Here is a 16,179-nt window from a genome sequence, read left to right as displayed (position 1 = left end):
TAACCCAATGTAAGGCGCTTCCCTTCCCAAGGTGTTATTTGCACTGGAAGGGAAAACATAAAGATACCATTATGGGTGTTTATTTATTTATTTATTTATATTACACTTATATACTGCCCCCATAGCCAGGGCTCTCTGGGCGGTTTACAGACATTCTAAAATTGAGATAAAAACGAGTATACAAAATTTGAAATTCTAAAACGCAGAACATACACCCATAAAGCATGAAAAACCGTTAAAAAACTAAACATGTGGGTGATTAAGATATGCCGCCATATGTGCTATAAGAAGAATCGTGGGTGAAAACGTCCCTATGTGCAGCATCCTGGTCTTGGCAGAAGGTTCGTTCTGCCGCTACCAGTAATATTTGCATGACTCGGGCACGGAGTCTGCGCTGTAGAGGAACAGCAGCATGGGCCCCGTTGAGTGTTGACACAGGCTGCTGAGTGACAGGAAAGATTTCTGGGTGAGAAGCAGTTCAATGACTGTGTATGAAGGTAAGGTTGGTTCCAAGATGGTTGAGAAAAACTTGCCGTTATCTTGGAGTGGCACTTGGCTGTGGTACGTTTGTGCTCGTGGTTGCAAACTTCGTGCTGTAAGCTCAAAGGAATCACTGCTCCCACGATTAGCAAATAGTTGCTCTTGAATCTTCTACTTCCCCCCCCCCCCCAATATTGCTGTTGCCTGCTGACATGTTCAGTGCAGTTGCAGAGCAGTGAAGCAGGGAAGCCAAGGTGAAAAACGGGGTTGCCACAATGCGGCGCTGAAGTGCACGAAACAGAATGCAGTTGACAGTAAAATGATTTGTGTGTTGGAGCACAGCTTCACAGCTGTGTGGGTGCATATTTAAAAGCAAGTCATCGTTGTCCCCACAAAAAAGAAGGTTGATGATACTCCTCAAAGACTTCACAGTAAAAGGGAATGGGCACTGGCCGAAATCCCTTCCCACCCACAGGTCCAAGTGACGCAAAGCAGTAAAAGTACCGTGCAGAGAAGGAGAGATTTAAAAGCAAGGACTAGAAAGATGAAGCTGATATGGAGCTCAACAAGGAGGAAGATGAGTTCAGCAGAAATATCCAGAAACAGGAGGTCATGGGCATTCTGGTCGGAGGGAAGGAGGCCAGCAATGAGGACACTGCTTCTAGTGTGAAGTCAACAACGTAACCCTATCAAAGGAACCAACGTGATCCCTGTGCGACTGAGTAGATTGGGGGTGGCCACTTCGGCACTGCCGAAAAGAAAAAAACGCATCACTCCAAAAAGATGACACAGTTTGGCATAGAATTCACACGTGCTAATTTATATCTATATGAAATAATTACTTAAATTTAAATCACGATACAATCATCTCACCATAGTGGAGAAAACTGGGCCGCTCAGTCTGCTTGTCCAGGTGTTAATTCTTGATGGGCAACTCCGAGACTCCTGCTCTGCTCTCCCTTCTTGGGGTTCTTTATCTTTCAGGTTTCAGAGAGATTTGAACCAGGCAGCCCGTCAGGTAGAGGACGTCTTAGAAGAGAGGGCTGGCCTCTGACAGCTCTTCAAAGGAAAGACTGTCCTCTAGGACGCAGGGCCACCATAGAGAAGACTTGGGTTTCAGTCCCACTCCGCCATGTTTGTTCAATAGCTTTGAACAAGTCATTCTCTGACTGGGTTCAGACAACATGATAAGCAATGGTGGTTTAAATAGCTGACAGTTATTTAACCTACCGTGGGTTATTGTGTTGTGTGGAGGGAGTTTTTTTAACCAACAGTTGGTTATTTGGCTGAAATAACCAATGCAAATAACTAACGCTGTGCAGAGTTGGCTATTTGAACCACCGTTGGTTATCATGTTGTGTGGAGGGCACCGTTGGTTATTTTCCCGGCCACCGAGTCGCAAGGCAAGAGTGGTCAAAGCAGTGGGTGCCGTTCTAGTCAAGCCAGCAGGATAGATTTTTGGCAGCAATGGCTGATGGGATACTAGTGGAAGGACTGGGGGGGAGAGGGCAGGAGATGAATGAATCAACTCAGCGTGGACTAATAGTCAACTCAGTGCTGTTCCTAATCCACACCACGATTGTTTATTAGCATTTTGTGTGGGGGGGTGTACCCCCTAGATACTCTCGAGTTGCTTATTACCCTAATGTTGACTATCATGTTGTCTGAATGCAGCCTCTATGTGCTTCCATGAGAATAAATGTTACCACCACCTTCTGATGATGATGGATGAGGTATGGAGTGATTTGAGACAGGTTAGGCTATGAATCTTAAGTCCCATCTGATCCATTAGATATTGGACCGCTCTCTTCCATTTACTTCCTGGGGCATGGCCAAACAGCAATGCAGCAGCATATCACAAAGAATCCGTATTGGCCAAACTTCTCAGTGGGAAGCAGGCCTCCTTCTGGCCACCCTGGCAGTAGCTAGGCACTCGCGAGTGCTTTTGCAGGGAGCACGATCCTCCCCGACCCCCTTCCTGGTTTCTTGGGCACCTTGACTGGGCCAGAGTCCAACCCTCCTTGGAGTTAGTACACTGAGAGTAGTTCTGTAGCCTTCTGCCCGTCGTGTTCATGGGACAGAGCCAGGAAGCTCCAAACAAGAGTCTTGTGGCTAACACCAGAGTCATGGAGTTTCAAGGAGCCTTTTGTAGGGCCTGGGCCTTATTCTGCAAAAGGCACGAGATCAAGGCACAAGACCCTAAACTCAATTGGGCAACAGACAATGATAGAGGAGGCACATTTTGTTTTGTTTTATTTTAAACTTTTTTATATCCCACCACCACCACTTTTCTTTCAAAATAAATCCAAAGTAGCTAACAGCACAGTAATAAAAACAATCCGAGTAATAATGACAAAAACAAAACAGAAAAACCTGCAGCAGCAAATAGCTGAGCAGAAGATAATCAAAATATAAAATACAGCCCCAAAAGCACTATAAAATCACCAGCATCAATCTATAAACAATTACTCAGAAAAACTCCGCAAAACAGCAGAGGCCACACAAACCCATTTAACCTTCCCTGAAAGCCACATCTCAGCTTGGTGACAGAGTGGGGGAAGATTTGGGGAGGGGGGGAGATAAGTCAGCGAGAGAGCACACACCCTTGGCATGCCGAAGGCCCCAGCTTCAATTCCCCGCATCTCTGGTTGAAAGGTTCAGGTACCAGAAGGTGGGAGAGGGCTTCTGCCAGACAGCTGGCAAGTAGACAGTACTGGTTTGATAGGCCAATGTTCAGCTCAGCATTGAGTCCAGTCGGGCTTTTTGGCCACAACTGAAAAGGCTCTTCCTATTCGCTCGAGGCACTTCAGTTAGCCGGAGGGGGGGGGGGGACAGGACCTGGAACAGGATCTCTGTTGCTGAGAAGGCAGATTCACCAATGGGGAAAAAAACCCTCTCCATCTCAGGCATATTCAAAGGCTTCCTTTTGCTTCCATCTGCATGGGTGGGGGCAGGGGGTGGACTGGGCTACTATCTGGTCCAGGCTGCTACTGCTAGCACATAGTTAAACTTTGGAACTCACCACCTCGAGAGGTGATGAAGGGTACTAATTTGGATGGCTTTAAAAGGGGATTAGAAAAATTCCTGGAGGAGAAAGCGATCAATGGGCCTGTTCAGACGACACGCTAAGCCGTGGTTAGGCCACTAACCCTTTTGCAGCAAATGGTTAGTGGGCGTGCTTTAAACCGGGGTTATGCAGCCACCATGGTTAGGAGTGGTTCACACGACATGCTCACATGACCCGCTAAGCCATAATGTTTAGCTCAAAATGCTTAACCATCGTGGCTTAGCTTGCTGTCTGAACAGGGTCAGAGGCTACTAGCCCCGGTGGCTATATGCTACCTCCAGTATCAGAGGCAGTAAGCCTTGGTATACCAGTTGCTGGGGAACATGGGCAGGAGGGTGCTGCTGCGCTCATGTCCTGCTTGTGGGTTTCCCATAGACAGCTGGTTGGCCACTGTGTGTGAACAGAATACTGGACTAGATGAACCCTCCTGCCCATGTTCCCCAGCACCTGGTTTGCCAAGGCTTACAGCCTCTGATCCAGCAGGGCTCTTCTGATGATGACACTATAGTGCTATATTAAACAGAGCCAGAAGGCCCCCAACTGCATGCACTTAATAACAACAACGGATTCTCTCCTACGTCACCCAATGCAGAATGAATCTGAAGGCAGAACTGAGGAGTGCGCTCTGAAATGGCGCTACTGTGGAGTCGCTGAGATTCCCCCCCCCCCTTTATTCCCCACAGAGCTGTTTCCTTTAGCAGGGACCACATCAAGCGTTTCAGAAACTCTCGTCACCCTTGCCAGCTCCTGGACCTTCACAAGAGTGAGGCCGAAACCCAACGTTACAGGGGGCCCCGTCAGACCCGAGTGCCGCCAACCGAAGCTGGAAAAAAGTCTGCGATGTGACGTCATTGCACATGCTTTTACTGTCCCTCCCTGCTTAGTTGGCTGTCGCATATGACAGGGGAGAAGCAGGGAACCACTCGTGTTACACGCTTGGTTCCCCGCCCCACCCCCCCATTGACACGTTACCAGCAACTCGCAGGTTGGTGGAGCCGATGTGTTTCCCTGTTAGGTCCTGTTTGGGATTCAGACTTCTGGCTGGAGCCATTTCGGCTTGTTTTAACGTTGCTCCCTCAGCAAGACTCCTTTCCCTCCCCCCCCCCCATCCCCGCTCCTTATCCTAGAGAGGCGCGCCTTCATCTTTCTCATGATAAGGGCCCGTTTCTCCTGCCAAAGTTTTCTCCCACAACCTTTCCCCCCACTGCACGTCTCCCAAGCCATAGGGGAAGCTCCCAAACCTTCTCCCGGGCTAGGCAGTAAACACACTCGCCAGTTCTGCCTCCCCGCTGGAAAGCATTTCTTCATCCTTGCCCTCAGCTGCCCCTCACTCCCCGCCAAGCATACACACACCCCCTTCCAATAATTCCTCTGCCTGGGCCTCACGCCCTTCTAAATCTCCACCGCGGCTTTCTCCAGCCTGCTATTAAGCACGTGCCTGGCCAATTTCCCTCCCCGCCTGAGCTGCCCCTCGCATTAAATGCACCTCGTTTTGCTGACGGAGTGCTTTTCCAACAAAGTCTTTGAATGCAGCTGCTCAGGGATGAAGCCCAGCGTGTCGCTGCTGTCGTGCCAGGGTGATGAGAAGATGGGCCGCTGTGCCTAGCCGCAATTTCCACATCTAAGGAGCCCTTCCTTATTGTGCTTGACAGTGTGCGTGGAGCGCAGTGGGTTTTTCCCTCCGGCAGCTCTCCCCCACCCACCCCACCCGCATGCCCAGAGCAGAAGCAACAGGGAGTTTGATAAGCCCAGATAAATGCATTGGATGGAGTGTGTGTGTGTGTGTGTGTGTGTGTGTGTGTGTGATACACATACATGCTCATGCCCATATGGTTAGTTTACCTGATGTCATGGCCAGCCCGCAAGATAACCCCATGGGAATAAAGCTCTGAATCCGGTTAGTTCTGAATAAGCCACAATAGGAACAAACGCGGGATAAGCGCATATCTTTTGAACGTGGCCCGCTGAGGCACCACGGCTGTCCAACGACAATAGAAATATGATTGCAAGCAGCCCAGCTTATCCAAGCACAAGGTGGTGCCCAGATGCTAACGTTGCCTCTGTTTCCCATTTGCAAAACGGTCATCTGTGTTGCTCCACTGGACCTGTATGAATAGAACAAACATTTCCTGCGAGAGCTGAAGGGCGAATATTCTCACCCCCTTCCCCTTCAACGATGTCCATTTATCACTGCCTCATCCTGTCGTTGATCAGTCCTCTTTAACAGAAGAGCAGATATGAAATTATAGTGTACTCTTGAGCGTGTACAGAGTGCTTTCATGTCACCCCTGAGGGACTACAGCGTGTCCTCAACCGCTTAGAATTAAGGAGCAGGCAGGGCCGGCGCTGCCAAAGAGGCCAGTCAGGCAGCCGCCTAGAGCGCCAAGGTAAGGGGGGGGCGCCGAACGCCGCGCCTGGAAGTTGCCCTCCCACTCCCAGAGCCGCTCTAGCCGAGCAAGGGCAGCTTCCGGGCGCGCCGTTCCAAAGCCACCCTTCCACCCCACCCCCACCCCAGCGTCCTGGGTTGGCTTCGGCTGGATGCCCGCTCAGCCAAAGCCAAGCCGGGATGCTGGGGGGGGGACGGGCGGGCGGATGGCTCCAGGTTCTGACTTCCAGCGCGCGCTGGACGTCAGAACATAGAGCCGTCCGCCAACACACCCCAGCGTCCCGCCCAGCCGAAGCCAAGCCGGGACACTGGGGTGGGGTGGGGGTGCGGATGGACGGCTCCACGTTCTGATTTCCGGCAGGGGTGGGGGGTACGCTGGGGTGGGGTGGGGGGTGAAAGCAGCTCTCCTTGCCTAGTGTGCAAAATAGCCTGGCCCTGGCCCTGGGAGCAGGGCTTCTTTTCCAGGGCAAAACTCCCATACAAACCTGCGTCCTAGAGCCTTTCTCTTTAGAAATTATGTGCTCCCCGCACCTCCTGGGACAGCATCTGAAAACACAGCCCCTTTTCTTATAAAAGAGAGCTTTTAGAGTACATCGCTTATGGTGGTATTCCTGACTCAACACTGAATTTTATAACCTGGCTGCATCAGCTTACATTCACTGCTGCAACTGATTCGACACACGTTTTGCCTCTGAGATCGTTCAGTGGGGGCATCATGAATTCCAATATAGAGAAGGCATTTGGTTTGGCCTGGCACTTGGGATTCGTGAAGCATAGCTTCTACCAAGGGCGTTACTAGACGAGGCTCTAGCGCGCGTTACCTTCCGCAGTCACGTCGAGGCTTCCAGATGACGTTCACGAGGATCCGCCGTTATCCCGCGGTGAAGCCTCTTTCTCCCGACTTTAAAAAAGTGAGTTTTAGGGCGCCTTTTCCTGCTGTCCCGCGGTAATTCGGAGTACGTGTGGGAGGATGTGAGGTCACTGCGGTCCGCACTGGGCAGGAAAAGGCGTGCTAAGGGGGAGTGGTCAGCGGCTTCGGTCAAGCCGCCTCCGCCATTTGCGCGCAGTCCGCCAGCTGGGGCAGCGCGGCGGAGCGGCTTTTTTTTTTTATTTCCCCAGTGACAGTTTGCGCAGGAACGGAGGACCGCAAAAGTGGCTGGTGACTCCTTGCGGTGGGCAGCTACCGTGGCCGCATAATGGCGGTGCTGTACGCTGCCTGTTAGTGTGGGTACCAGGCTGGCAGAGGGCAGAGCTGTTTGTGGGCTGCTGCCATGGCTACGGCCAGATGTGGGTTGGCTCCTTGGGATGGGGCACAGGGCACAGAGGCGGTCATCGCCGCCGACACCTCAGAGGCATGATGGGAGATGTAGGCACAGAGTGGCCATGCAGACGATTGACCTCGGGTCATATGACACCCGCCACGACCCCCATCAGGAAGTGAGCGCATCAATGTTGACCCTCAACAGCACCAGCAGCACTTCGGCTGGCACTGGCACTGCCGCCGCTGCCGCCGCCAGGGCCGGCGGCGGCATCGCTGACGGCTGCGCAAGTTTGCGGTCTTTCGGACGTGCGCAAACCGTGCAGCGAGCGAAAAAAAAAGCCGCGGCAATCAGGCCGGTGTGGCTGCGCAACCGTTCTCGCGGCGGCAGCAGCACAACCGGCGCAAACTTCCGCCACAAATCGAAGGCAGGTGTGGATGATGAGGCGTCACGGCTGAACGGGAAAAGCCGCTTTCACCGCTCCTCAACGACGGAACACCCGGTACGTCTAGCAACGCCCCAAGATTCTCAGAAAGGTGAATCCCACAGCTTTTTGGTGCTCCCCCACAGCAGGCGAACACGGCCATTTGCCTTCAGCTCTTCCCCGCAATTGAAACTGCTGCATTCCTCACCGAAGCTGTCCAAAACCTGTAATTCCACGTATGTATGTATGTAAACGCAACTTATAGACATGAAATGTGAACTATAACACCCAAACTGACTTTCTAAAGACACAACTTAGCAGCAACATGGAACTAATTAGAGCAACAAAAGAATAATCCATTAGACGTTGGGGAAAATAAAAACGTTTCACCGTGCACTGGAAAGATGAAAAAATTGGCTCCAAATCAACATTTCTGGAGGGAGTATTCCAAACTCAAGGTGCCACTGCAGAAAAGGCCCTGACGCCAGTTAAAACCCGGAAAGAATAGGTAGATTCTAGCGGAAGAAGTAGGTCCTTCAGTTGAGATGGGCAAAGAATTTGACTTTTTTAAATGTAGTGCTTGAGCTGTAAATGTGTCTAAACAATATGTTTAATTCTAATGTGGTTCAGGAGTTTACAGTGCCATCTTACTGTATGCATGTCTACTACCCAGAAGAAAGTCACACTGGGTTTCCATGAGACTTACTCCCAGGTATAGGATTGCAGCTTTAAAGTCTCCTGGTGACAGGCCTTAGAATCAGAGGGTTCATCATTGCCTAGCAAACACTGGCTCCCAACTATAATGCTGGAACTGCAGTAGATTCTGCAGCTGTCTTTCTCCTAATCTAACTAATGAAGTAATAATGACTCCAGTGTTGGCAGAGATCCAAGCTGCCTAAATTGCTGAGCTGAGCTCGCCCGTATGTCTCTCTCTGGAGCGGACAGTTCTCTGGCTCCCTCCAGGGCTGCAGTTTCTTAGGTCTGTTTCTCAAGGCAGGATCCTTAGGGCATTTCCAGATTAATAGTTTTGTGGATGACTGGATCAGCATGTTAGACAGCCTGCAGTCTCCCCTGGAGTGGGAGGCACTGTGCCAGTCACTCTTAGTAGGACTCATGCAGGCGCCACGTGGTACAGCACTGACTGCATCAGAACATTGAGCTCCACTGAGTAGAATGCTCTCTCTCTCTCTCTCTCTCTCTCTCTCTCTCTCTGTTCTATGACAAAATAATCCAAATTCTGTGTTGGGGAAAACCCAGATTCTGCAATCTGTATATATGATGCAAATTAAGTATTTGCGTGATTTGTTTTGCCATTTTTACTACTTTGTGTCATTCAGTTTGGCATAATTTAGTCAGGTGGGAAGGGTTAGATCTCTCCAAAATGGCTGGAGGTTACCCAAAACCACACTAATGGGAGCTCAGCTAGAATGTATCCCACAGGTCAGGAGAAGCAGCACCACGTCCAAGAGTCACCAGCGTGGTTAACGAGCAGAGTGTTCCTTCTGAAACTAGAAATCTTGCCCAAATGAGGAGAAGAAAAAGGAACACAGACGTGCACAAAGGAAACGAAAGTAGAAAATAAGAGATGCAAAATAGAATTTTGAGGACTATATTACTAATAACAGCAAGGCCAACATTAAAGAATATATCAAGCAGAAATCCAGATAGGGGGCAATTGGACCGTTGTCTGTCAACAAAGTTAAAGGAGTACAAAAGGAGGATAAAGGGTTTACGGAGAAGCTGAATGAGTTCTTTTCATCTCTCTTCACTGCAGAAGACGTAAGGGAGATATCCATGCCTAAATTGATATTTTCAGGAAAGGACTCTGAGGAACTGAGGCAAATAATGGTGACAAAAGGTGAAGTTCTAGACCTTATTGACAAATGAAAAGCTACAAATCACTGAGTCCAGATGATAGCCATCCTAGAGTTCTTGAAGAGGGCAAATGTGAAATTGCTGATCTCCTAACAAAAATATGTCTCTAACCATTCTATAACCATCTGTCAGGGATGCTTTAGGGTGGATTCCTGCATTGAGCAGGGGGTTGTACTCAATGGTTTTGTAGGCCCCTTCTAACTCTGCTATTCTATGATTCTAAGATCAGCCTCTGTACCAGAGGACTGGAGAATAGCCAAAGGAAAACTATTTTTTTTAAAAAAAAGGGATCCAGGGGATATTTGGTGTAATTACCGACCGGTTAGTTTAATATCTGATCTGAGTAAATTGCTGGGGGGGGGGGACTTGTCATAAATCACAGGAGTTGCAAGATAATCTGCGGCTAGAATTGTCAATTAGCAGTCTAAATTCAGGATGTCAGGAATGTCCGTCGTGAGCCAAGTTAAACAGGTTTCAGGGAAGAGTTGTCAAGGTCTAGTCAAGGAACTGGTAGACAAGTGACAGGACAAAGCAGCAAACAAGACAATTGCTTCCAGCAATCAAACAGCGTCTCTGGCTTGCCTTATATTGGGATATTGATAATGGATTGGAGCCAGCTGTGTTGGCCTGCAGGTAGCTTCTGCCTGCTCATGTGAAAGGCCATTCCCCAAACACTCCCGGGCTCAGCTGTTCCACCTTCTTCCTCTGTCCCAAATGAAGGCACAACAGAACTTTTGAAACCTGGTGCTGTCATCTACAGAAGTTCATGGAGGATGACGTTCTCAATGGGTACTAGTCATGAGTTATTTTATTTTATTTATTTGCTTATTACATTTTTATACCGCCCGATAGCTGAAGCTCTCTGGGCAGTTCACAAAAAATAGAAGCATAATAAAACAACCCACCGTCTAAAAACACAAATACAAAATACAGTATAAAAAGCACATATAGCATGATGGCTATATGTTACCTTCAGTATCAGTGGCAGTTTGCCTCTTTATACCAGTTATTGGGGTACAAGAACGGGAGGGTGCTGTTGCCCTTGTGACCTATTTATGGGCTTCCCAGAGGCAGCTGGCTGGCCACCGTTTCAACAAAACACTGGACCAGCTGCTCCCAGAGGCACTTCAACCGTGTAGAATAGGGAAAACCCTCCACAAAAGCTGGGAAACCCTGAGATGATTGGTGGTTGGGAAAAAGGAGGCGGGGCCAGGGGAGGGGCCAAGTGGGGAATCCCAGAGGGCTGGTTGAGGATCCCAAGAGGGCTGGATTTGGCCCCCTCGTCTGAGGCTCTGCACCCCTAAAACAGGCCTTTGGTCTGACTCAGCAGGGCTCTTCTTATGTTCTTAGGAAGGAGCAAAGGGCTGTACAGGGCACTGAAGCTCCACCCACAGACTCCGGAAATCAGCAAGCAGTTTGGCAGTGGGACAAACCTGGATGGGGAGGTTTGCGGCATCTTTTGCCCTGGAGCTTTTCATTGGTCCGGGCCACTTGATGTCTGGCAGGTCCTGTCTCTGAGAACGGGAGGTTGGCCTGGTCCTAGACTGTTTGTTGAGTTTGCTTCCAACTCTTAAAGGTTCTTTATGGTTCAGCGAAAGCCAAAGAGCTCCACAAAGCTCTTGCAAGCCTAAAAGAAGAAGGACGAGGAGGAGAAGAAATCTCACCTGCCTCACATCACTCCTTAAGGGCACTAGATCTTTATGTTACTGTTGTGGCTTACCTGGGCCCATAACGAACCTTGTGGGAGCACTGCCCCTCTGTTGTGGCAATGAGCTGTTCAAGAAGGAGCCCTCTTCATGAACAGTGGGAGCAGTCCACGGCGTTGCCCTTCCATTGAAGTCATGGGATCATCTAGCTGGCTGGCCAGTCAGTGGAGGCCAGTGATCCAGTCAGAACCAGTCAGAACTTTAAAGGAGCTCTCCATGGTGCAGATGTTTCATATACCCGCAAAAAAACCCACCACCAAACCACCCCAATTTACACAGAAATGTTGGCATTTTAAAATACTGACGTTCGCCATTTTGAAATTTGCTCTGCCTCAACCTATGTAGAGTCATATTGCTGGCACGTCTTGAGGCGTTCCTTGAATGATTGTTCAGTATGGCATAGAAAACCAAGTGCCTCCTCTGATGAGGCTCTCTCATTACATTGCATTCTCTAATGCATGAGAAGTAAAACATGAGGCTTCATTTCACTAAAGTCCTTGAGTCACATGTCTCTCCCTTGCATAATTCCACTGCAAAATATTCAGGAAAGGATTTTTGCAGGTATTGCCCACCTCTAGACATTCACAGAAAAACATTCCTTCCACTCCGAAAGGGAAAGACAACAATATAATAAGATAGGTAGAGGCAAGACGTAGAACAAATTTCAAAACATTAGAGTACTTTGAAATTCTAGGATCCTGCTATGATATTTTGGAGGTGCGTGTACAAAAACATCAAAAGCAGTTGGTGTGTTTGGGGGAGCGGAGGGAGGGAGAGGTGATAAATGTCCTTGTAAATGTCAAAGCCACCCCACCCCAAACCTACAGGAGCAAAGTGCTAGCGAACATCCACGCTTTTGAAGAATCCTGCTTCTGATTTGGGTCTTTCCGACTAAGCAGATTTCCCCCGTTAAGGGGGGGGGGGAACAGATGAAGGGAGATAAAATGGGCTGAAGACTAAATCATCTGGTTGCCCCCACCCCATGAAATTACTGGCTGGGTTCACACAACATGCTAACCTACACTCAGTGGTTAAGTATGGTGTTTTGAATAGTGGATTGTTTGTTGAACTGTGGGTTAGCGTGTTGTCTGAACTCGGGACATTTTCCGCAGGGTGGCTTATTTTTCTCAGCCATCTTGAGAACCCATGGTTTATTGTTGGGTTGTTCAGGATGGTTAACAAGCTACACTGCATTATTAACAAGCCACCCTGCAGAAAATGTCCCGTTCGGACAATACGCTAACCCATGGTTCAAAAAATAATCCACGGTTCAGCAACCTACACTCAACCACTGAGTGTGGGTTAGGGTGTTGTGTGAACCAGCTATTGTCATAAACTGTAATAATTACACATTAAAAGGACTGTCTGGAAGCACCCTTGCCCCAATATTAAGATTTTTCATTGAAGCCATTCTCTAGATGACCCCAACATCAGAAATAAGGCTACTGGTAACCAAGGACAGGTCATTTCATCTGTAGCACCCTCCCCCAAAAGTACACTTGGTACTCACCATATTATCTCAATATCTCAAGATGTTCTTATCTTCTCAGGCATTTTAATGATTTTATACTTCGCTAAGCATTGGAAGTTTTAAGGAGCATTCCAGTCTGATCTGACTTGTTTTGTTTTAATGTGCTACTGTGTTTAACTTATGTCTTAAACTGTACTATGAATAGCATTGGGGTACATTTTTATGAAGGACAGCATATAAATGCTCTAAAGAAATAAAATTAGTGCTTCACGCATTACAATAATGTCTTTTGTGTGGAAAAAGAAAGGTGTCAAGGGAAAAGCTACAATTGGTGTGAAATCTTCATATAGATCGTCGCTTGTGTACACACAGGGAAGAACCTGCCTGTAGGAGGAACCCTGTAGTAAGTGAAGCCGTGCCAAGTTGCAGGACTGCACATGCTCTTAGTAATATTTACACATCACACAAAAAGACAGCTGGTGCAAACGCACCCTCAGCAGAAGGAAACAGGACGGCCAGCAGCAAAGAACACCCCAGAAGGACAAAAGCCGCAAGGAACTCTCAGTGGTTTGTTCAGGAATTAATTGCTGTGCATATTCTCTTCCCTCAAAGATCTGCTGGAGAATGGGTCTTTAGTTAAACGGGGATTCTCAAGCAGTGTGCTAATGGAGGGGCAGAAGGCTGCCGTGGAAAATTAACGGGCGGAATTTTGTAGAGCGTTGGAGCCAGTTTCCAAGTGACCTCATGCAGTTCTTTTCAAACGTATCTTTTTCATGACCACAAAGGTCAAACACTGGAGAAAACATGATTCTGCAGCAGCTTTGCCCAACCTGGTGCCCTCCAGATGTTTTGGACTACGAGCATCATCAGACGGGGCAGGGGGTGACGGTCCCCTACCGTCGATTCTCTGCCACCGCTCCTGTCCCACAATACTTCCTCTTTCTTCCCAGAGAAGAAAGAGGAAGTAAACAAACACCACGTGGTCCATTCAGGGGGCATTTTTATCGCGCCACTTTTCCTGCACATAGCAGGAAATGGCGGCTCATTCCATTTCCCAAAAAAAGTCAGATTTTTTGGGTGTGTGTGTGTCTATTTTGTGACCGAAAGAAGTTGAGAAGGAGCGGGAGGCACGCAAGGAGGTGGACGGCGTTGTGTAAAGGGTGCTACTTTCAAAGATGAGAAAACCCAGATAGATTCTGCCACAGGTAAAGAGCTCTGTTCATAATGCATAGAGCACGTAACTCCTGAATTAAACCATTTAAAATTTCCTGGGCTTTTGTCCTCCTGTGGCGTGCATCCCTTCAAGCAGCAAACCCTGCTCAAGCCCAGCTAGATGAGATGTTGGAGATCTGTGGTTGTGAGGCTGTTCACACCACACGCTAACCCCCAGTGGGTTGTTTGTGGAACCGTGGGTTAGCATGTTGTCTGAACCCAGGACATTTTCTGCAGGGTAGCTAGTTAACCATGCTGTGTGGCTGTTTTCCTCAAGCAAGCCACCATGAGAATCTATGGTTTGTTGTTGGGTTGTTCAGGGTGGTTAACAAGCCACACTGCATGGTTCATAAGCCACCCTGTGGAAGATGTCCTGGGTTCGGATAGCATGATAACCGACGGTTTAGCAACAACCCACGTTCAACGGCTGAGTGTGGGTTCACGTGTTGTGTGAACAGCCCTGGGATCTTCCATCGGTTTCATTTCTTTTTAAAAAGCAGGGGCAGGGTGAGGTGGGATAGGATGAGGAGAGGTTCAGAAAGGGACCGACCACGATGCTGTAGGGGGAGAATAGAAACTCCCTGCTACTCTTTTCCTGACGGAAATCATGTGCGTGTGTGATTTATACTGGGTAATGGTGCAAAGGGAGGGCTAAGCCTGCCACCCCTGGTATTGCAGCGCCATTCCCAATCTCCGGCTGATTTCACGCATTGCCTTGCTTGGCCTTTCGGCAGATGGAGTCTGTTTGAACGTCACTGGCATTGGGATCCCAGATTGCCCGTCCCGTTGTTGGTGACGTCACCCAAAGGGCACTATGCCAATCTGCGTTGGTGGAGCACAGAGAGCTGATTTAATGAAATTGCAGCTGCTGGGGCTTTGGATGCAGCCAAGGTGGCTTCTGGCTTTGGCTCCAAGCGAGTGTCGGGGACGAGTTCGGGCCGCCCAACGTATGCTGGGGGCGATAAAGAGCAATCTGTTGGCACCGCCGCGTTGGCCCCCGTGCCGCTTGCAGATGCCTTCCGGTGCTCTGGGAGCGACACAGAGAAACAGGATACATCTGCAGTGTGGCATGATAATAGGTGGGCAGAGGCTGAAGCCCAGAGCAGGTGAGGGATTTAAGTCTGGCTGGTGATTTAGCAGGGCTTCTTTCGTCCACCGCTGCCGGCATGACGCTGGCAGGGCCTGCCTAAGACGGTTTGGGCGCCCAAGAAGGAAAAGCCAAGAAGCCCTTTCCCCGCTCTCGCTCATCGACATGGAACCTCAACCCACCGGGAAGATTTTCTGCTCCGAGCCTTACTGAAATGAATCGGACCCCCATTGAGTGACTGGGAGGAGGATGGTAGTAGAGGGGCAGCCCTGGGAGCGGCCCGAGACGTTTTGGCACTTGGGGCATGAAATCCAAGTGGCACCCCCTGTCCCTGCTGGTGTGTGTACAAAGCAATAATAAGTTCTAACAACTGATACGTATTACGAAGTTGCCCGTTAATGGTACCAGGAGTCTGCCTCCGGCATGGAAGGTCTGGCCCTGAGCAGCCACAGAAATGGAAGTCTTGCCAGGGTAGGGTCGGAGAGGCTAATGCTCTCTTGCCCTTTCCCCCCTAGACAACTGCGCAGAAAGCTGAGCCTGTGCTTCATCGCAAAGCTGTTGGGAAAGATGCAAACGGCAACGAGCCCTTGGCAAGAAGAGATCCAGGTCAGTGTGAGAAAACGTGGGAGAAGTCCGAACGCGTTGGGGTCCCAGCTGGGTCAGGGGAGGCTTTGCTGAGCCTCATCCGACATAACAGGAGCACTCTTGGAATAGTGGGGATGTTTTTTTCTGGTATAAACCCCGTCAGCGGAGCCAGCAGGGACGTTGTAGGCGCGCTTTCGGAACCTTTCTTAAACAGACCGGTGGTTTCAAAACGTCCTGTCGCTGACGCGTCCTTCTTATGTCAGCTTGATTGGCAAGGAATGCCTGCGTTTCTGCCTCCCAACTCCCGCATGTTGCAAAAGATTCTGGGATGCATTTTAAGAGCGCAGCGCGGGCTCCCGTGAGCTTCACGTGAGACCTAGAACACACTCAGAACGATCTTTCACGGAAGCTTGCTCCCCCTTTATTTATTTATTTATTTATTTATTGCACTTCTATACCGCTCCCATGGCCAGGGCTCTCTGGGTGGTTTACAGAAAGTCTAAAATTGAGATAAAAACAAGTATACAAAATTTAAAATTCTAAAGCACAGAACATACACACATAAAGCATTAAAAACCGTTAAAAAACTAAACATGTGGGTGATTAAGACGTGCCGCCATATTTATG

General features: G+C 49.2%; 1 protein-coding gene across 1 annotated transcript in view; it reads left to right on the top strand.

The window, feature by feature from the left end:
* FAM178B (family with sequence similarity 178 member B) overlaps positions 1 to 16,179 on the top strand; it is a 123,668-nt gene that overhangs the window by 16,949 nt on the left and 90,540 nt on the right. Inside the window, exon 2 of the mRNA XM_063139469.1 lies at positions 15,483 to 15,573. Within this exon, the coding sequence (XP_062995539.1) occupies positions 15,483 to 15,573 (91 nt within the window). The remainder of the gene's footprint in view (positions 1 to 15,482; positions 15,574 to 16,179) is intronic.

The sequence above is a fragment of the Elgaria multicarinata genome, chromosome 12 (assembly GCF_023053635.1).
Source record: "Elgaria multicarinata webbii isolate HBS135686 ecotype San Diego chromosome 12, rElgMul1.1.pri, whole genome shotgun sequence".
In the NCBI taxonomy this organism is placed as follows: Eukaryota; Metazoa; Chordata; class Lepidosauria; order Squamata; family Anguidae; genus Elgaria; species Elgaria multicarinata.
This window is presented reverse-complemented; position numbering and strand designations above follow the sequence as displayed.